The sequence below is a fragment of the Argopecten irradians genome, chromosome 11 (genome assembly GCF_041381155.1).
Source record: "Argopecten irradians isolate NY chromosome 11, Ai_NY, whole genome shotgun sequence".
Classification (NCBI taxonomy): domain Eukaryota; kingdom Metazoa; phylum Mollusca; class Bivalvia; order Pectinida; family Pectinidae; genus Argopecten; species Argopecten irradians.
In genome coordinates, this window is record NC_091144.1 from 22,187,048 (window position 1) to 22,210,704 (window position 23,657).

Below are 23,657 nucleotides of genomic sequence, written 5' to 3' on the forward strand. Positions count from 1 at the left end.
GCATCACTTTACATCTGCTTTTTGGTGCGAGTTATGAAATGCTGTTTTTCCTAGCATCTGTTATCAATATATGCATTTAGTATACATGCATATATTGTTGTAAGAAACAATCTTTAGGGAAACAGCACATCATTTCGAGAGACTGAATAGCTTTTATATCATAATCAAATAGCTACCAGGGCCTTATCTTGCAATTATCAAAAAGTATTTATTGGCGATCATTAGGTGATGGGCTGTTCAAATTTTGACACCATCTGCATTTGGACCAGATGGAGTCCTTACTTTTATTTTGACACCTTATTCAACCATCTGCAATTGGACCAGATGGAGTCCTTACTTCTATTTTGACACCTTATTCAACCATCTGCAATTGGACCAGATGGAGTCCTTACTTTTATTTTGACACCTTATTCAACCATATACAATTGGACCAGATGGAGTCCTTACATCTATTTTGACACCATATTCAACCATCTGCAATTGGACCAGATGGAGTCCTTTACTTCTATTTTGACACTATATTCAACCATCTGCAATCGGACCAGATGGAGTCCTTATTTTAACTTCTATTTTGACACCATATTTAACCATATACAATTGGACCAGATGGAGTCCTTACATCTATTTTGACACCATATTCAACCATCTGCAATTGGACCAGATGGAGTCCTTACTTCTATTTTGACACCTTATTCAACCATCTGCAATCGGACCAGATGGAGTCCTTATTTTAACTTCTATTTTGACACCATATTAACCATCTGCAATTGGACCAGATGGAGTCCTTACTTCTATTTTGACACCTATATTCAACCATCTGCAATCGGACCAGATTGAGTCCTTATTTTAACTTCTATTTTGACACCATATTCAACCATCTGCAATCGGACCAGATGGAGTCCTTATTTTAACTTCTATTTTGACACCTCATTCAACCATCTGCAATTGGACCAGATGGAGTCCTTATATTAACTTCTATTTTGACACCATATTCAACCATCTGCAATTGGACCAGATGGAGTCCTTATTTTAACTTCTATTTTGACACCATATTCAACCATCTGCAATTGGACCAGATGGAGTCCTTAACTTCTATTTTGACAATTTATTCAAAAAATCTGCAATTGGACCAGATGGAGTCCTTAACTTCTATTTTGACACCATATTCAACCATCTGCAATTGGACCAGATGGAGTCCTTATTTTAACTTCTATTTTGACACCATATTCAACCATCTGCAATTGGACCAGATGGAGTCCTTAACTTCTATTTTGACACCTTATTCAACCATCTGCAATTGGACCAGATGGAGTCCTTACTTCTATTTTGACACCTTATTCAACCATCTGCAATTGGACCAGATGGAGTCCTTATTTTAACTTCTATTTTGACACCTTATTCAACCATCTGCAATTGGACCAGATGGAGTCCTTACTTCTACTTCTATTTTGACACCTTATTCAACCATCTGCAATTGGACCAGATGGAGTCCTTACTTCTATTTTGACACCTTATTCAACCATCTGCAATTGGACCAGATGGAGTCCTTACTTCTATTTTGACACCTTATTCAACCATCTGCAATTGGACCAGATGGAGTCCTTATTTTAACTTCTATTTTGACACCATATTCAACCATCTGCAATTGGACCAGATGGAGTCCTTACTTCTATTTTGACACCTTATTCAACCATCTGCAATTGGACCAGATGGAGTCCTTACTTCTATTTTGACACCTTATTCAACCATCTGCAATTGGACCAGATGGAGTCCTTACTTCTATTTTGACACCTTATTCAACCATCTGCAATTGGACCAGATGGAGTCCTTATTTTAACTTCTATTTTGACACCTTATTCAACCATCTGCAATTGGACCAGATGGAGTCCTTACTTCTATTTTGACACTATATTCAACCATCTGCAATCGGACCAGATGGAGTCCTTATTTTAACTTCTATTTTGACACCATATTCAACCATCTGCAATTGGACCAGATGGAGTCCTTACTTCTATTTTGACACCTTATTCAACCATCTGCAATTGGACCAGATGGAGTCCTTATTTTAACTTCTATTTTGACACCATATTCAACCATCTGCAATTGGACCAGATGGAGTCCTTATTTTAACTTCTATTTTGACACCTTATTCAACCATCTGCAATTGGACCAGATGGAGTCCTTATTTTAACTTCTATTTTGACACCATATTCAACCATCTGCAATTGGACCAGATGGAGTCCTTACTTCTATTTTGACACCTTATTCAACCATCTGCAATTGGACCAGATGGAGTCCTTATTTTAACTTCTATTTTGACACCTTATTCAACCATCTGCAATTGGACCAGATGGAGTCCTTATTTTAACTTCTATTTTGACACCTTATTCAACCATCTGCAATTGGACCAGATGGAGTCCTTACTTCTATTTTGACACCTTATTCAACCATCTGCAATTGGACCAGATGGAGTCCTTATTTTAACTTCTATTTTGACACCTTATTCAACCATCTGCAATTGGACCAGATGGAGTCCTTATTTTAACTTCTATTTTGACACCATATTCAACCATCTGCAATTGGACCAGATGGAGTCCTTACTTCTATTTTGACACCTTATTCAACCATCTGCAATTGGACCAGATGGAGTCCTTATTTTAACTTCTATTTTGACACCATATTCAACCATCTGCAATTGGACCAGATGGAGTCCTTACTTCTATTTTGACACCATATTCAACCATCTGCAATTGGACCAGATGGAGTCCTTAAATTAACTTCTATTTTGACACCATATTCAACCATCTGCAATTGGACCAGATGGAGTCCTTATTTTAACTTCTATTTTGACACCTTATTCAACCATCTGCAATTGGACCAGATGGAGTCCTTAAATTACTTCTATTTTGACACCATATTCAACCATCTGCAATTGGACCAGATGGAGTCCTTAAATTAACTTCTATTTTGACACCATATTCAACCATCTGCAATTGGACCAGATGGAGTCCTTATTTTAACTTCTATTTTGACACCATATTCAACCATCTGCAATTGGACCAGATGAAGTTCTTACTTCTATTTTGACACCATATTCAACCATCTGCAATTGGACCAGATGGAGTCCTTACCGGTACTTCTATTTTGACACCTTATTCAACCATCTGCAATTGGACAAGATGGAGTCCTTACTTCTATTTTGACACCATATTCAACCATCTGTAATTGCAGATGGAGTCCTTACTTCTATTTTGACACCATATTCAACCATCTGCAATTGGACCAGATGGGGATACTCCTATTTTGACACCATATTTAACCATCTGCAATTGGACCAGATGGAGTCCTTACTTCTTTTTTGACATCATATTCAATCATCTGCAGTTTGACCAGATGGAGTCCTTCTATTTTGACACCATATTCAATCTTATGTAATTGAACCACATGGAGTCCTTCTATTTTGACATCTGTTAAATTCTACAAAACTGTGCTGTGTGATTTGATCAGATCAGTTATTTGTCCTCTTGGTTGTTTTTTTGTGTGAAATATGTTAAATGCGTGTTTTTGATTTTTTTCTAGTCCAAAATTGAAAGTAGATTACTTATATAATGTGAAAGCTTAAAACCTGTAAATAGAAATCGTGAATTAAATGTTATTCTAATGAAATTAATATTAATTTTGCCATACCAAGTAACAACTGCCATTATCTAAAATGTCTGTCGTCGAAACTGTATATCTGTCATCTTGTAGCAGATGTGGTTTCGCAGTTTAAAAAAAACCGCCAAAAAAGATTTTCGGATCGATTTGATTTACCTTACAAACGATGACAAGATCACAAAGAGTCCCGAGAGGTTCCGTCAGCTTCATACAGCCAATCAGCGTACTCGATACAACACCATGGATGACCCCTCAAAATGGCGGAAGATACAAATAATTTGTAGAGCGGAATTAACTTTCTCCCGTGGTATCTCAAGAAGACGCTATGTTGGTGTAAAATATAGTAAGTTGAGTTACGTTTATCTTATTGTATAAAACTGGAAAGGAAGTATTGTCGGAAATGCAGCGGTATGACCGGTTCCTATTAGAGATAAAGGGTCTGATGCCGAGGACACCACAGTGTCTGACCAGTTGAGAATCACGGTGTTTTCGAAACATCTAGCATCGTTACAAAAATACCACCAAAACAAACTAGGATTATTATGCACCATCTTAAAGGTAAAAGTTTCATCTTACAATTAAGCTAGGCGTAGTCTATGTATTCCTTGAGGTTTTTATTTTTGTTTGCGTGGTCTGTCTACAGCTGTATTTGAAGTTATAGACCTTGACCCAGTATTATACTTATACTTATATTAGAAACGAACACCTGTGGTTTGACAGCGGTGTCTGTGTGAGATTTGTATCGGTTTGTGATTGTGTTGTGCCGCTTGGAGAGAATGTACGTTTGTATGGATATCGTATGTATCGATGTGTGTGCACTAGATGGAGTAATTGTGTGTGTGTAAGTGGTAATTATCTAAGTTTATGTCCAGTCTTTGTGTGGAGTCTGTTCTGTGATGGAAGCTGCCATTGATGTGAGAGTTGTCATGTGTGGCGAGTGACGGCGATTACGTATTTCCGGCACAGGGATTTGCGCTGACGTATAGCGGGAAAGTATGAATGTTGTTGTACGTAAAATAAACACCTATGTTTATTTTCCCTTATACGATTGGCTAAAACCCATGGGTCGAAATACGCTGTTTTTATTGGTTGTTGATCACCATGGGGGTATAAAAGGACGAGCGTTTCCGTTGTTTACTTAAACTTAGACTTAGATTTGATAGGCTAAGACCTTCATTTGACTCCATATTCGGCCAGAAACCCATAAGTTAATGTAAGTACATTTTATAATAGTCTCATAATAGTTTTTCATCTTCACTTTGAAGGGTTTTTTGTATTTCTTATTATATTTAGGCTAGATTTACGGCCATGTAGCGTCTGCTCGGGTCCTTTTAAACTTCGTTAATAATGTTGATTATGCTTTGTCAGCTTGTTTATGTACTTGAATAGTATGTTTCATGTAATAAAATCTCAATGTGGTACACAATTCTTGAGTTAGTTTGAGAAACGTAGGCTAATTTTACCGTGGAACCAGTTGTTGAGGTTAGCCTTACCAGCTACCATATACATATATAGCGCTACCAGCTATTGTACAGATCTAAGTCAAGCGCTACCAGCTGACGTGTACGCTTAGTGTACGTGTACTGAGACGAGTAACCGACGGCTCCGTTACATTTGGTGGCAGCGGTGGGATCAAAATAAATCAGTGTAGAATTTTTATTGTAACTGTAGTCTCAGGATAAGATATAGAAAATTGTGTACCACTTTTCAAATTTTTATGTCAGTGAATATTTGTTAGAAATATGCCTAGATCAAAGAGTAGAAGACAAGCTAGGGTAGACTATGCTAGTTTGCTAGTACTGGTGTGGCAGATAGCAGATAGCAGGAAGATATGTCAGAATTAGCAAGACCATAGCTAGGGTGGATGTTTTTAGAGGAAAGATTTGATTCATTAGAACAAACCTTGGTCCAATCCCATGAAAAATTAGAGAAATCTGTAGAAACTACCCTATCAGAAGTGTTAGCGCGCCTTGATAAAGTACTTGCTTCAAGTTCTGGTCAGCAAGACAAAATTACACAGAGGAGCAATGAGTCAGTTGGATATGATACCAGTTCCAATACACCAATCTTGGAAATACATGATGATGAAAGCTCTGTTGTACCGTTACCAGGTAATAACACCATTACTTTGAATTCAAGGCCAGATGCTGAGAATAGACTGAAGGGTATATTTACTAAACCAGACACATATGATGGGAAATCAAGCTGGACAGATTATCTTGTCCACTACCAGTTGATATCAAAGTTAAACCAGTGGAGTGATGAAATCAAAACTTTGAAATTAGCCACATCAATGACTGGAGCAGCCAGGGGTGTCATTTCCGATCTTAGAGCGGAGGATATACGATCATATAATGAATTGGTCAACACTTTGACAGCTAGATTTGAACCAAAAAACAAATGCGAGATGTACAGAGCTCAAATTACATCCAGGACAAGAAAACCCAATGAAAGTTTAACTGATTTGGCACAGGATATTAAGCGCCTTGTAAGGTTAGGTTACCCTACAACACCAGTAGAAGTCAGAGAGAGTTTAGCTTACAGATGTTTCAAAGAATCTGTTACAGATAGAGAAATGGAATGGTCTGTGTGCCAGGCAAGTTCCGAAACTAATGACGCAGCATTGAATGCAGCCCTGAAGTATGAAGCCTTTATGGTTAGTCATCAGAGAAAGAATGGAACAGCTCGCCATAGCATTCGGCAACAGAACTTTACCAGATATGACGACTATGGAAATCCAGAAGTACAGGAGGACCATCAAATTGCAAAGATGGAGGAACGAAGGACAAATGCGGAGACTCGTACCTGTTTTAATTGCCATAAATCAGGTCACATTGCGAGAGATTGCAAAAAGCCCAAAAAGCAGAGACAACAAGTACAGATGATACAGGGGAGACAACCAAATACAAATGGTAAACCTGGAAATCAGAATATGGGTAATTTAAACCAGTAAGGGTTAAGACAGAGGGGCATGTGGTAACCCAAGAGAAAAGAGATGATAGTGAAGATGGAGATATAGACGAAACTAGGGGAAGCCCCCAATGTGTGTTAGAAATAAAACATACTCATGATGACGGATTATATTTACAGATGGCTCTGTATGGTAAACAGATAGATGGTTTAATAGATACTGGAGCGACGATTTCTGTACTTAGTAGCAAGATGTATTTGAGGTTACCGGAGAGCAAGCGACCAGATTTGAGTGGTAAATGTGGACAACTGAGGGTGGCCGATGGGAAGGTCATTACGCCGATGGGGATGGCAATGTTTCCACTAGAGATATCAGGGAAAGTAATGAGATGTCGCATGCTGGTAGCAGATATTGAAATACCGGCTGTCATCGGATATGCTTTTATGAGACATAATAACTGTGTTATGGATGTTGGGAGAGGAACAGTAGAGTTCAATGGTGAGACAGCTAAAAGTTACTTGGAGAGTCAGAGAGCAACCTCAGTGTTTAAGTTGTCCCTTGACGAAAATGTTGTGAAACCTGCCAGTAGTGAGATGATGATACCCACTAGAATAGTTGGAGATATACCAGTAGGTCATGAGGCCATCATTAATGACGGTAGCTCTAAATTAGCAAAGATAGGAGTCTTAGTGGGGAAAAGTATATTTGAACCAACATCCAAAGTCATACCAGTTCCAGTCGCCAATGTGACAGGGTCACCTCAGACATTATATAAGAAAACAATAGCAGCAGAATGCTTGGTAGTCCGAGCATGTCACCTCAAGGATATAGATGAGTCGACCGATGAGGAAGATGAGTATCTGTGTCGAATGGAGGAGAGACCTGTAGGAGATGAGAGTTTTCCTGAGCACATGGAAATTATTGTAGAATCTAGTAAGCAGCACCTTGTCGACGCGGAGACCAAGCAGCTGAAAAAGATACTAAAGACGAATGAGAAAGTATTTGCTAAGAACAAAGATGATTTGGGGAAAACAAATCTTGTTTATCATAAAATTGATACGGGGAATGCAAAACCGGTAAAACAAGCACCTTGAAGGTTACCTTTAGCCAAGAAGGATGTAGCTGAACAGGAAGTCAAGCGAATGTTAAATGCAGGCGTAATTACACCTTCCATGTCACCATGGGCTTCACCAATAGTTCTAGTAAAGAAAGCAGATTCATCAATTAGATTTTGTATAGATTACAGGAAATTAAATGAACTTACCGTGAAGGATTCTTACCCTTTATCTCGTATTGATGATTCTCTCGATGCCCTCCGTGGATCTAAATGGTTCTCTGTTATTGACATGCAAAGTGGATATTGGCAAGTGGAAGTTAACCCCACAGACAGAGAGAAAACAGCATTTGTTACTTCAAGTGGGCTTAATGAATTTAAGTCCATGCCTTTCGGACTATGCAACGCTAGAGCAAGTTTTCAACGATTACTTGAGAGTGTTCTAGCACCATGCCAATGGCAAACTTGTCTGATATATATTGATGATGAAATCATATTTTCATTTGAAGACCATCAAAATAGGCTACAAGAAATCCCTAAGAAAATAGGTGAGGCAGGCCTTAAGATATCTCCAAAGAAATGTAAACTATTTCAGAAAAAGGTTAAATTTCTAGGTCATATTGTATCTGAGAAGGGAGCACATCTTTGTATCTCCAGACCCTGGAAAGATTGAAGCAGTGAAGTCATGGTCAACACCTACGACAGTTAAAGAGTTGAGAAGTTTCGTTGGTCTTGCATCTTATTATAGAAAATTCATTAAAGGATTTGCCGCCAAAGCTAGACCTCTACACAAACTGACTGAGAAAGACAGTATATTCAAGTAGAGTAGTGAGTGCGAAGAAGCATTCCAGACTTTGAAAACACGGTTAATAACTTCTCCCATTTTATCATACCCTGACCCAAAGAAAACATTTATATTGGATACAGATACAGTGGATTTGGGATTGGAAGTGTACTATCACAAGTACATGAGGACGGCGAACATCCTGTATGCTATTACAGTAGGAGTTTGACTAAATGTGAAAGGCAATATTGCGTAACACGCAGAGAACTATTAGCTGTTGTAGAGTCAGTTAAACACTTTCACTATTATTTGTATGGCACTAATGTACTAATCAGAACTGACCATGGTGCTCTTAACTGGCTTCGACGTTTTAAAAATCCGGAGGGGCAGTTAGCTAGATGGATAGAGGTTCTCGACACATATGATTACACCATTCAACACCGGGCTGGGAAACAACATGGTAACGCAGATGGTTTGTCTCGAAGACCCTGTACTTCTTGAAGATAGTGTGATAAGAGGGAGCATAACGAAGAAGTAGCTGGTCAACACCAAAAGTGTGAACATGTTCATCAGATAAACCAGATGACAAGGAAGGAAAAGAAAACAATGTCTAAGGTACCTGAACCACTTGTAGAGCTTAATGAAACTGCTTCAAACTGGATAGAAGGAAGATCCATGGAAGATATTAAGGAGGCACAAGCTAAAGATCAAACTTTGAAACATATTCAAATATGGAAGAGAGAAGGAAAGCGTCCTGACTGGAGAGATATTTCTCATCTCTCTGTAGAAGTCAAAGCATATTGGTCTCAGTGGGATCGTATAAGTCTCCGAAATGATATCTTATATCGAAAATGGATGGATGAAGGTACCAACGAGGAGAGGTGGCAGTTAATAGTACCAAAATGTTGGCAAAAAGATGTATTACAACAGTTATACAGTGAGGCTACTGCAGGACATTTTGGAATAACCAGGACCATGGCACGTATTCGCCGTAGATTTTACTGGAGTGGATATTACACTCATACACGTAGGTGGATCTTAAGATGTTCTGACTGTCAGTCTCGGAAGAAAAACACTCGGTTTAATAGAGGAGAAATGAAACAATATTTAGTAGGGGCACCTATGGAAAGAATAGCGTTAGATATTATAGTTAATCTCCCAGAAACAGAAAACGGAAATAAACATCTTCTGATTGTCATGGACTACTTCACTAAATGGGCAGAAGCTTTTCCCATTCAAAACCAGGAAGCTGAAACAGACAGTAGCAGACGCATTAGTCAATGGATTCATATCAAGGTATGGAATACCTAAACAAATTCATAGTGACCAAGGAAGACAGTTTGAGGGCAAACTTTTCAAAGAACTGTGTAGTCGGTTACAGATACACAAGACACGTACAACTTCTTATCATCCACAAAGTGGTGGAATGGTTGAAAGGTTAAACAGAACCATAGATATAGATATGCTAAGTAAAGTTATTAACAAGAACCAGAGGGACTGGGGAAAGATGTTACCCCTTGCTATGTGGGCATATGTTCTTCGATACATGAAACTACAGGCGAGTCCCCTTCTATGATGATGTTTGGACGCGAATTGGATTTACCTATAGATATCTTGTATGGAAAACCCCCAAAGGAGGATAGAGAAATAGGAAGCGAAAGGATAGAGGACCTTGTTGATAGAATGTGGAGCATTCATTATTCTGCGCGGGAAAAGATGAAGAAAGCTAGTGATCGCCAGAAGAGAAATTATGATATTAAGGCCACTAACACTTCCTATATGGAAGGGGATCCTGTTTGGCTTAGAGGTCAAAAATTTGTGAAGGGTACAGCACGCAAAATTACAAAGGAATTGGGAGGGACCATATACAGTAATCCAGAAGCTGTCTGATCTTGTTTACCAAATTCAGAAAGGACCAAAATCCAAGATTATAACAATAAATATGTGTAGACTAAAACCCTACTATGATCACACTAGACGTTGGCTAGTAACCACACCAGTAGCTGTAACTCGTCAAGCTAAATTATGTGACATAGTCGAAGTGGTCGCATGATCTTGAAAGAGCAAAATTTTTATATAATTCAGATGTACAGATATGGCAACAGCCGTTACATGGCTGAAACACGGTACCAGTGCGAAGTCTTCGGTAAGAGATCCCATGACAGAGAAAGGTATCAGCGGCATCGGCGAAATGTTCATCGATATATTGTCCAAGAGCAGGTTGTGATTTTTCCTGCGTCAAGAACAAGGCATAACTGATGCGGAAGCACATCTATCAACACGATTTCCCAGAAGTTAAAAAGAAAACTGGTCGGCCAAGGGTCAACACTGCAACAAAACGCACAACACCAGACACGAGACATAGAACGCCAAACCCAAGACCTACAAGGCCAGACACATGAAACACAACACCTGAACAGCAGCCGAAGAGACAACAGACACCGCCAGAGAAAAGTACCACCACCACTTCAACCACTACAACCACAGCAACCACAGATTTCCACATGGAAACTGAAGACCCTCTATCCACATTAACACTAACACCCTTACTTCAACCAGCGCATACTTGGAATTCCCCTGAGGAATAAGAAACATTTTTGGATAGTGATTTCATTCTAGACCTAGTAAAGACAGATATTGAAATAGCAACAACCACAGCCACACCACCACAATTAACCACAACATCAACGGGGATCAACACTGTAGATATAGATAAACAAGACAACTCTACAAACACAGACAACAACACACACGAACTTTCCGGAGATCCTAGATATTTCTTTATTGGAGCCCCATCTCGTTATATGGAGGGATACGCCGCATCACTACTACGAGCAGCAGCCAGGCAGACAACATTTGACATATATATTTTCACCCATTGACATACCTGGAAAAATTGATATATCGGAGCAAATTGCAGATTCTTCAGGATGATCTGCTAATATTCCTTCCTGAAGTTAAAGGCTCCCAATACTTAGTTTCTGTCTGGCATGGAGGATGTGGAAATCCAATCGCACACATTCTCCTCTTCTTTCGCGACAAGTCCGTGCAATGAGTTTGGTCATTTGTAAGATCTGGTCTATCTGTTTCCAGCTGAGTCAGACACGGTGTTTATCATATATGTTTCCAATCCACTGAGCTATCTTGGCCATATATAGCGAAACAGCACATCATTTCGAGAGACTGAAAACATTTATTAAGATAGGTCAAATAGCGACTAGGGGCTAATCTTGTCAAATTCCGTCGTACCCTGACAGGTATAATCGTATTGTTCTGATCACTTTGCGCAATATCTGCCCTCAAAAGCACTTCTCCTGGTCTCTATATCTAAGCCCATCCAGAAATAATGACCAGATGAGGGCTTACTAATATTTCGAACACTAGACTTCAGTACCATCATGCACATTGGACCAGAGGATCAATATTGTGACTCATATTTTGATCCTACATATTCAGCCAGCTCAGCGAATTGGAAACCGTTACATGGATCGCCATTACATTATACCGGGGCTATTTCAAAGAACACACATACATTACACGTTACAGACTGAAAATGGACTAGATTTAGTCAATTACTTCTATTCTTGAAAAACGATTATGTTACCACCTGAAAATGAACTAGTTTAAGGATCCCTGATACTTCCATTTTGACATCATATGCGAAGCCATCTTCAATGTAACATTTGCACGATAATTAACTATTCCTTGGATCAGTCTTATGCTAACCCATCTAAAATTTGCTAACAGATGATCCTAATAATTCTACTTTAACAAATATTATAATTCATCCGCAAGTTGAAAACATGGAGTCAAAATTAAATGTATTGACACGGTATACGAACCCCTCTATAATATGAACCCACATGGAGTTCTTGCATCATTGGCTTGTACCAATTCATATTTCAAGGTATAGTACAATACAGGGGACTGTGTAAATCAAACATCACCACTTATTTGTCCTCTTGATATTGTTTGTTTTTATGTACAAGAAAGTATGTTAAATCGCGAAAATGCTTTGTTCATTTGACTTTTGATTCATTCTAGTCCAAAAATTAAAACAGCCAGATCTTCACTTATATCGAAGGGTGACAGCTTACAACCCTGTAAATAGGCATAAATCGTGTTTCAATTAAAAGTTATTCTAACTGTCAAATTTTGTGCATATACGGCCTCAAGTAACAACACATTCTCCTATTATCTAAAGATGTCTGTATTCGTCGAAACTGTATATCTGTTTCTTCTGACTTGATAGCAGAATGTCAAAGTTTCGCAGTGTTAAAATAAACCGCCCAAAAATGGAGATTTTCGCAATCGATTTTAAGATTTATTACCTGTGTTGAATACAAAACGTATGACAAGATCACGAAGATCCCGGACTAACAGGTTCCTATGTCGGGGGCTTCACATACAGTGCCAAATCAGTGCGTAAACTCGCATACAACTTCAACGGATACTCCCTACCCAAAATGGGGGCGGGTGGGAAGATACAAATAATTTTGTAAAGACCGGAACTAACTTGAGATCGTTATGCACACTCACTTTGACTTTCATTTTCTACCGTGGTAAATCTCAGGAAGACGCTATGTTGGTGTGAAAATATACGGTATACTGACATATAAGTTTGCGTTACGTTTATCTTACTGGTATAAAACTGGAAAGAAGCATTGTCGGACATTCAGCGTGAATGACCATAGTACCGCATTCATTAGAGACAAATGATTCGGTTGCCCGAGGACACGCCATTTTAGTTCGCAGTGTCCTGACTCCACTACTGAGAATTCACGGATGTTTTACGAAACCATCTAGCGTCGTTATGACAAAAAGATACCGTGTGTATTGCTTCACACGTCCAAACTGGCTTGGATTTTATTATACGTGGCGACAATCTTATTGCGGACATGGTAAAAGAAATTTCCATCAGTTACAAATAACGGCTAATTCGAATTGCCGGACTAGTGTAGTGTTAAACGAACGTTAGGGAAATCCCGATCCCTGAATTTTATAGTTTTCCCTATTGAACCAGTATTTATCGCGGGTCCTCTGTATATTAGAACGAACAACTACAGGTTTTGACAGCGTTGTTTTGTGTGAGAATTTGTACTCGGTATGTGGCTTGTGTTGTGCAACTTGGAGAGATATACGTTTGTAGGATATTGGTGTATCGATGTGTGTGTACTCGATGGAGTAATTGTGTGTGTGTAAGTGGTAATTACCTAAGTTTATGTCCAGTCTTTGGTGTGGAGTCTGTTCTGTGATTGGGAAGCTGCCCTTGTTGTGAGAGTGCGCATGTGTGGCGAGTGACAGCGATTACGTATTTTTTTTTTTCCGCCACAGGATTTTGGCTGACGTAGTAGCGGGAAAGTATGAGAATGTTGGTTGTTCGTAAAATAAACACCGATGTTTATTTTCCCCTATACAGATTGGCTAAAACCCATGGGTCGAAAGTACGTTGTTTTTATTGGTTGTTGATCACCATGGGGGGGGTAATAAAAAGAACGAGCGTTTCCGTTTGTTTACTTAGACTTAGATTTGATAGGCTAAGACCTTCATTTGACTCCATATTCGGCCAGAAACCCAAAAGTTTTAATGGTAAGTACATTTAATTATAGTCTCATAATAGTTTTTCCTCTTCGCTTTGAAGGGTTTTATGTATTTTTTTTTATTATATTTAGGCTATATATTTACGGCCATTTAGCGTCTGCTCGGGGTCCTTTTATACTCCATTTTATAATGTTGATTATGCTTTGTCAGCTTGTTTATGTACTTGAATACTATGTCTCACGTCACGTAATAAAATCTAAATGCGGTACACAATTCTTGAGTTAGTTTGAGAAACGTAGGCTAAAATTTTACCGTGGAACCAGTTTGTTGAGGTTAGCGTTACCAGCTACCATATTCATATATAGCGCTACTAGCTATTGTACAGAACCTAAGTCAAGCGCTACCAGCTGACTTTTAGTGTACGTGTACTGAGACGAGTAACCGACGGCTCCGTTACACGTGTATGACCGTTTACTTGAAGTAGATAAATGCACAACAACTTCAGAGTAAATGGTCATGTATACTTCGTCAAGTTATAAATGTACAACTAGTTCTACTTTAATCAGAAGTAGTAATTTGACGGCTCAAATGGGCCACCGTACATTTGTGTTTTTCCTGTACAGGATTTAAAATTTTGTAATGCATAGTTAAAGCCCCATTATGTTTTGGGGTGAAAAAAAATATCGTCATAAAGTACCAAACTTTGCTGAATAGTAGAGCATATATCCTTATGAAAATATCTGCTAATAAAAAATGCCCAACATTTCCATGTTTTTCAAAAACAATAGAAAACCCCTCTTCGAAGAGGGGAAATCCGTAGTTCCGCCCCAGAGCCAAAACAATCTAGTACGCATGCGTAGGCACATAAAAAGTGGGATTTCCCTAACAAACTTCAACATCATGCATGGCGAACGCAACTCGCCAAACTTATACGTGTCAGCGAACACACACATGCGTCTGTTGGAACGTGGTGAAGAGGGAGACCAATTCTTCAAACAACGACAATTTAGCGGTCAAGTTTGCTCGATCGCGATCGACTGCAAGTTACGAACCCACGCATTCCACGCGTGGACCTAAAATTCATGTTGTACATGTAACTTATGTATTTACATGTAGTTTCTATATAAAACTAGGCTAATACAATTTAAAAAGTGTTTGTTCTTGAATGGAAAGCAAGCAATTAACAAAATTATAATTACTATTTTATTTGCTGATCTTATGTATTTTTGTATTAACGATTTATAGATGCCTATATGGCCTAATCTGGCTTTATTGAAATGTACATCGAAACCGAACACACGTTTGTGTTACCTGATGAGGCCTCCCATGGGGTGGCTCGACAAAACTCGTAAACAAATGAATGTAAACACAAACACGCCATGTCGTTACCTGCTATATAGATCTTACACTTTGGTTCTTTGTATAACAATACAGCGATGTATACATTCATACGAAGTCTGGTAAGCCCACATGTTCTACCCCATCGAAGACCGGACATAAACTTAGACCAGTGTATCGGCATTATCAGATATATCCATGACAAGTGATCATGATCATGAATTACTAACTGAGTACAATCCACATTGTAGCATAAAATTATTAGTATGAACTTTACAATTACTACATGCAGAAACATAATTATGTTCATGTTACATATAAAGATACATGTATATGAACCACAGGTGTTTGGCTCTATAGACATTTTTTTCTACACATTTTTTTGTGTCAGTATATAAAAAGAGAAAAATGCCTATAGAGCCAAACACCTGTGAATGAACCACAAGTAGGCCTATGTGATTCATATCATCTCATAATTCACTGCATGCACGGGACAGGAAAAGGAACGCATGTACAAAATGTAGAATAATTTGGTTTGAGATTGAATAGTACTAAGAAATGAAGTATAAAAACAGTCAGTTAATGATTTCTATACAGTTAATCAAGTGAACTAAAATCTGGTGGAAAAGTATACCAGAAAAGCTAAAGAAACCCTGGATCAGTCATTCAGTAAAAGAAGAGAACATGGGGAAAATATCCGTTTTTAATAAGACTGGTAAAGTCTTAGCAGGTATCACGAATCTATTTTTCTCACATATTTTATTTAGCGCATAAACTTTTAGACTTGCTCCATAAATCGAACTTTTTCTATGACAACAAATAGGCTGAATGCTAATAAACATAATTCACGTTCGGCGTAAAATGGAATGCACACACGTGAAATTAGAGAAATTTCAGTTTCAATTCCCTTTTCCTTTTTACTACGTACATGTATACCTTACTAAGAATTACGTACTGGCGGAAATTGATAGTCCGCCAGGTAGCATCATGGGTCAAAATAATATATGTTGTGTCTTTTTAATGATGAAATAGTATGACAATATTTATATCCCCTTAGTTCACTCTAATACTGACGTTTTGTACGAATAAAAATGCGAGTCTTTGATTACTTTAATTCGTTCCGTGTACATAAAATGTAGGCCTACATGTATATTTAAAAATGTCCATACGATAATTAAGACTCATGCACCTGGTAATCAATACTTGATGTATATACACGCGTACTCTAATGAAATGTATGATGATCCTTTTCTAACCACACGAAACGTAATCGAGAAACATTTAATCAGTTAATTATACAGAAATGAAATCTCGACAGGTATCGGTATATAGCCCCCCGGTTGGAATATATACCAGAAAATTTTTACATGTATAAATTGATAAAAAAAAGGAGGTAATAGCAACGGTATATATGTCAATTAAGTGCTGGGTCCTAACAAACACATATATGTTGGGTACATGAATACTGAGAGTAGATATGTATAGATGTAATATACGATATGTATACTATCGTATATACATGTATATATATATATGCAGTAACCGTGTTGATAACGAGTAAAGTAATATATATAATACAGACATGTCTCAACATACAGATTGACGTATCTCGACTAGCACCGATTCCAGTAATCTTTCATCTACATGTACTATCACATATTTCATAGACATAAGAATATCGTTATAAGATACCCAAAGAAGAAATAGATAGCAGTTATACATGTATATAGTAAGCTATTGGTCCACCTCTTTACGTATGTTCTAAGTATTTTAGATATGCTGTGCCTCCTTACTCTCAAATTATGAATAGATTAGTAGTATCATGATATTTACTTATCAATATATAGTTTGGGATAAATACTGTATTTATCTCAAATTATTACACGAGAGGAAAGTTAAAATCAACCGATCATTACCAAAATTGACACGGCCACGTGTTTGTATTGGTACGATAAAATACCCCATATGGTGCCCCATGTACGCATTTCACTATTTACATCCATTATTTTTCGATTAATACGTATTCTGTATTAAGCTTTATATAAACTATATGTAACCTTTGACAGGACACATTTATAATTTGTGAAACTGATATGTATCATATACTAAAACAATTATAGAACATTGTATTGCACACCGTTTGCTCAAAACTGCCCTCTCTCGGACATGCGTGTTTTTGTTTACTATCCGGGTACCGAACATACGTATACACGAGGTATTTTTAACTATGCAAATCAACCCGTTCTATTTTATGAATTCTTTACTTATTGATTATTGCGTAATTATCTTCATTGGAAAGAAACCAAATGAAGAACCTTTCATAAGGGATGTTAATATATATTTTAGCAAAGTTTGGTGAAAGCATAATGGGATTTTAAGAGAACACACCTTGAAATGTCCTTTACACATACAATGTACCAGTCTCGATATTTGATCCTTTGTTTTGTTAGATGGAATTTAAACAAACGTGCTGTCACGCTACTGATCTTAGATTATATGTAACTTTTTTCAAACAAAAATGAGATGAGAGTCATCATTGACACTTAACCTGACAAATAACAGATAGTTATTGTGACATTGGGCAAGTCTTATATAGTGTTACTGCACTTTTTTTTCTTCTAAAAGATGCATATGTCTGGAATTTCAAGCAACACATCAACATGCCGTATCAGATTTTGACCCGAAGTGGAATCCAATATTCAAATCTATGCCCATCTTGATCGCACATGTGCTTGTTTTGTACCGATGAAGTTAAAGTTAGAAATTGTACCGGGCCGCGATTTCCGTCGAAGTCTTTATCTAATTTGTAGAGGCGATAAAAAACTTATTTCGGCATGTTATGAATTACATATTTGAGTATTTCGACCAATGGATTCTCGGTTTTCTTGGTATGTATAGTAAATAGATATTTTGTTTATTTTGTATTAAGATTAAATTTACTGTGTATTACACAGTATACTTATTACATGTACTTAATCTACGAGAAAATTCTTGTTTAAAGAGTGGATTTCTTTCAATATAAGTAGTCACACATAAAATTGACAATATCAACTACAAAAACTGTGAAATTCTTGCTACTTGTTGTTGCATATTTCGAGACACAATTTCGAATCTACGCTCCGGCGGTTACACCGTCTGACACACGACGTCAACAATTTAAAAATGCTCCGAATTAAGTTAGCATGATTTTTCAACTCACTGAAAGAGAACAAAGACGTTGCCAAATGAATTTTTGCTTGTGATAAACGTTGTCGGTTATTTTCTGTAGTTTTACAACATGTAAACAGTATCCCGATAGCTCAAGAAATAAGGGAGATATTGCGATTTTCTCAACACCGACATGAAAATGCGTAGAAATGCGTAGTTGGGAGTTAGGGGGTTAAACAATTATGTTATCAGTCAAGAAATCAGGGTGGTTTGGATATGTTGGATATGTTTCAGAATTGATTACTTTCTTTGTAAATGTAGCACCACAAAAGGGTTAGACCTCCGAAAAATACCAGATATATTTCAGCAGGCCTTAATTCAATGGCAGTTCATTATTCAAAAATGTTCTAATCACACACGGCAAGGCATATTGAATATGAAGCTTTTTGGCAAGCCAATAGCAAAATATTATTTAAGCACAAACCACTTTTCTTTAAACAATGGTGTAAGAGCGGAACATCTAAAGTCAAACATGTATAGAATAATACAGAAAGCAGATTTATTACCTCAGAAGCATTCAGAATAAATTAATCAACAGACATAACTGGATATAAGAATTTTCTAAAATAAAGGCAATACCTAGTAATTAGTTACATATCTTAAAAACATTTTAAACACATTTTGTATAGCAATAACTCAAAAACTAAACAAATGAACAGATGGGAACACTACTTTAATAACGAGGATATCAATTGGGAACTTATTTGGCAAACAATCAAATATTCAATAGCAGATAAAAAAAGATTTTCAATGGAAACTTATAACAAAAGAATAGTAAGCACAGAACACAAACTTAAACAAATTAATAAATCAAACGGCCTATGTACATTCTGTAAAATTCATGAAGAAACCTTAATTCATTTATTTTATTCAAGCCCAAAAATTGGGTTACTTTGGCTTAAAATTAAAAATATCATTATAAGGCAATTTAACTTACCCCCAAATTATATTATGGAAGAAAAACACATGTTAGGACTGAATGCTTATTTCAACAAAGAACAGCTAATCATTACCAGTTTTATTATAATAACTACAAAATGGTGGATTTGGAAAACAAAAAATATTATTAAATATCAAAACACTGACCATGACGAAAATTTTATATTCAGCCACACTAAATAATTTAATCAGAACAACAAACATTTTTGGATTGAATGGGACATTTGAAAAATTGATTACGATATCAGAAAATGAAGTGTGATTGTAATAGAATGAGAGAATGTAGAATGAGTCAATGAGAGGGATGTAAATAAATATACAACCTAATTAGCATTTCGGAAATATTAGATAATATATTGAATGAAAGAGGAGTAAGTAAGATAATGATAGTATTAGAGTAATTGTAATAAAAATGAGAGAGAATGAGATATATGTACGACGAAAGAAAATGATAGTGCGATGATACGCTGAATTTGGGATTATTGTATAATAAAATGCCTACAAAAAAAGAGAGATGAGAAAGTTAGTAAATGATGACTATGTACGTTTATATGTAAAATGTTTTATGCAATAAAATATAAAAAAGAGAAAAGGTCATCAATGTAAATCATCCATTTGAGAGTTTGACAAGACAGACTTTTGGCAATCCAAATGTTGTGTAGCACCGCTGTTGTGATAATAACACGGACTGATCTTCAGGGGACAAAAAATACCTTTGTTGAGACATCTGAACCGCATTTTCCAAATACCCAAGGTTCTCTCTTTTACACAGCGGGTTGTGCGCCGAGCTACATTGTACTGTACCTCCGATCAGCGGGTGTTGCTGGTGCTCGTTCTGATGTCAATAACCAAGGTCTGAAACCATAGCCACCGTCTCCGAGCAGGTAACCGTTAGATGCTTCACTAGACCAGAAAGCACCGCAAACTCCAGTTGTTCCAGATGTAGGAATCGTGTGCAGATCCTGGCCACTTTGCTACGATATTGTGGAATCTATAGTTTGTATGTTCAGTGCGTGAAACCCTTTCCTACAAACATATAGCGGTTCTTCCTCTGATGGAGTATGGATAGGTATTAAGCTTCCATCTACAGCTCAAAGGACATTCGCCAACGCTCGAATCGCAAAGAAATCCTGTTAAATCTTAACTTGCTCCCTATTTGTTAATGGGAAATTTATGTGCGACATAGCATAGTTTGATAGAATGGTTGACATATCCCTGATGGCACGAGAAAGTAATCTTTCCAACACCATGGACATCTCCTATAACTGACTTGCGTAATACCGCAAGGTAATCACTTCACTGCTTGCAAAGAAACTGGGAGAGCCATATTCCTTCTGGTTGTCCTTGACAGATAATTTTGAAGCAAACCACATAATCCATAGATGCTCTCGCTGTCCAGACGATACTCGTTTAATAATTGGTTGTTCACTTAAAAAGTCAAGCGGATTTTGGCTATCTCTAAACAATATTTGAAGAATAGCTTTATCACCATCCAACATCATATGCAAATCCATCAAAATCAAAGCCAATTTTTCAAAGCCGATATCATGCACTAAATGGATGTTAGAGGCGGTCATAAGCACCATTAGCCTAAGAGAGACTTTTCCAGTAAGTATAGCATATTGTTACACTCTTAAATGCTAAAAAGTAGCTGAAGATTGTCTTACGACCATCTTAGAGTTTAAGGGTGCTTCAAATTACCAGAGTAATTGTTTGTTTGTTTGATTAATTCACGTCCTATTAACAGCTATGGTCATGTAAGGACGGCCTCCCATGCATGCGGTGTGTTGCGTGTATGTTGTGCGAGGTGCGTGTTTTGGGAGAACAGCGTGCTAAGAAGATGAGGGTAAGAGGATAGGTACAGTTTTTCTTAAACTTTACGGTTAAACTTAGGTAAGATACCTTCTAGTTACACCCTTAGGACCTAAGGCAATCTTAAGGCTTAAAATAACTTAGTTAATCTAGGCTGACGATTCACTGATCAAGTATTATAATATTTGTCACAGGTGGGGTCATCATATTTATCTGATCATTCAATTTAAATTCTTTTGATAACTAATTAATTAAAAATTAGCCTAGACAACTAGAAGAATATACCGTACATCTTCCAAATACATGTATGAGTTTGGCTGTGTATGACCCACTATATATTTTTATGCATACATGAACACTGTTCACTCAAACTCAGTTAAAGAGGCTATTTTGTTAATTATCGTTTTCTAAAATGTTGTCCAAGATGAAACAAATGTTAGGGGAAAACTCTTCTATTTAAACCAAATCATCTTTTTAACGTTTATATCTGGGGACAATTTTAAAGTAGTATTTATTGTCTCCATTAATTGAAAGTAATTATTATGTCCCCCAAACGAAGTGGGGGGACATATTATTTTTGCTCGGGTTCTTATTATTATTATTATTAAAAGCTAACCGATATTTACATTATATATATCATTTTCTTCATAGGAAAAATAAGTATTTTCGTGCAAATATCACATATAGAATAATAATGATAAAAAAACAACCGAATTTGTAGGTCACCTGACCATAGGTCATCGTGACCTATTATTATTTTGCAATAGTCTTTTGTCCGTGATTGTTCGTCGTCCGTTAACATTTCCTTGGACGAGTTCTAAAAATCATCATTATTCGACAGTATTAATACTATTATTGGACCTTGTGAACGAGATTATTTTAGTAAATATACACCGAGCTTAAAGCTGACAATGCAAGTTAAAATTATTAAAATGATTTTTTTAATAAGTATACTCGTTTTTTTCAAGAATCGTTTATGAGACATTCCCCGGTTGAGGACAGCCATTTTTGTTTTACATTCCGACGACTCACCGACCCCTATATAAAGCGCGTAAATTGACACACGTGCGCTCATTCATGTACCTATACACCTAGCAGTCCACAGGTTATATCACCTTCAAATAGGTAAACATAACCCTCACCTGTAAAACTATATGGGACTTTTTTAGCAAGAAAACATGTCAACTCCTCTAAGTTGTCATTTAGATGTTTCTCAAAATAAGCTTCCAACGCAAGTGAATAGAAATCCAAACAATAATCCGTCCACATATTTTCACGTAATCATCGTACCCGATGCACTTAACTGACCATATACACATGACTACGTACCTGACCCGAACGAGTGACAACTATCAAGGACACACACGTGTCGTTGTACATGTACGTGTAAAACTTAGTGTATATTGGAGTGTTTTATTAGTTCGTATTGGACATATGTTGGGATATAGCTGACAACACATTCATCTATTACTTCAATGAAATATTGTCAGTTGAGTGCAGTGTTTATTTTCAATTTGACATTGTTATTTGCAATATCAGGGCATGTGTATCTGAGACAAGACATGTTTAGAATGATACACGTGTGTCAAGTGTCCCGTGCTTTATATAGGGGGTTGGCTAGTGAAGGTTTCTAATCAGAGCAAAAGAAAAATGGGTGCCACTTCCTTAGATACCACACTGTCATAACTAGGGGATGTCTCAGAAACAATTTTTGAAAAAAAATAATATATATTTCGTTAATACATTTTTTTTTAATTTCAACTGTATGTTTTTAACTTGCATTGTCAGCTTTAATGAAACTTTGTGTGTAGACTAATGCCCCTAAATGCATGATCGTAAAAGACGACTAAATTTAGGATCTTATCTCTTCTTCCTAACTGACTTTATCTTTCCTAATGCCTCCCTTGGCACCGCCTCACTTTTGACCTTGAGTTGAGCGTTCGCCCCCGTGAGGAAGGCTCTGGGTTCTGTCCCCTGGGCGAGACACACCAAAGTCTATAAAAGTGGTAGATCCTGCTCCTGCTTGGCGCTCAGCATACAGGGAGTGGGACGACTGGTTCTCCCGATTTTAGTATAATGAGAAGTGGGGTGTGTTGCTTGGTGTCTTCAGCGGCATGCTTCAGTGATATAGCACTATAAAAAGGGCAACAGTACCACTATACAAAAAGATACAACACGAACATACTGCAGTCTCCCAAGACATGCACCTCGCATAACATACACACTGCACACATGGGAGGCCGTCCTTACTGTTAATAGGACGTTACTTAATAAAACAAAACAAAACAAAACTGCAATCACATATGTACTGGGTTCACGGAGTATTAAGAACACCCAATGGGAAAGCAGGGCCAATCTATGCGCCTAAGGTGGCGAATTTTATGAGAAGCAGTGGTAAAAGAAACATGGACATC

General features: G+C 37.3%; 3 protein-coding genes across 6 annotated transcripts in view; 2 read left to right on the top strand and 1 right to left on the bottom strand.

Annotated features, from left to right (window-relative positions):
• Positions 1-17,475, bottom strand: part of LOC138335015 (uncharacterized) — a 38,747-nt gene extending 21,272 nt beyond the window's left edge. For 3 of the 4 annotated variants that reach the window (XR_011210221.1, XM_069283910.1, XM_069283907.1), the window contains exon 1: positions 17,423-17,475. The gene's annotated coding sequence lies outside the window, so the exon portion shown is untranslated. Of the gene's footprint in view, positions 1-3,813; positions 4,267-17,422 lie in introns of those variants that run through there. The other variant, XM_069283909.1, reaches the window with a different exon arrangement.
• Positions 1-23,657, top strand: part of LOC138335019 (solute carrier family 23 member 1-like) — a 77,404-nt gene that overhangs the window by 24,208 nt on the left and 29,539 nt on the right. The gene's annotated exons all lie outside the window — the stretch shown is intronic.
• LOC138334486 (uncharacterized) lies at positions 6,748-7,662 on the top strand. Its single transcript, XM_069283143.1, has one exon. It carries the CDS (start codon positions 6,748-6,750, stop codon positions 7,660-7,662), a length of 915 nt encoding a protein of 304 aa, XP_069139244.1.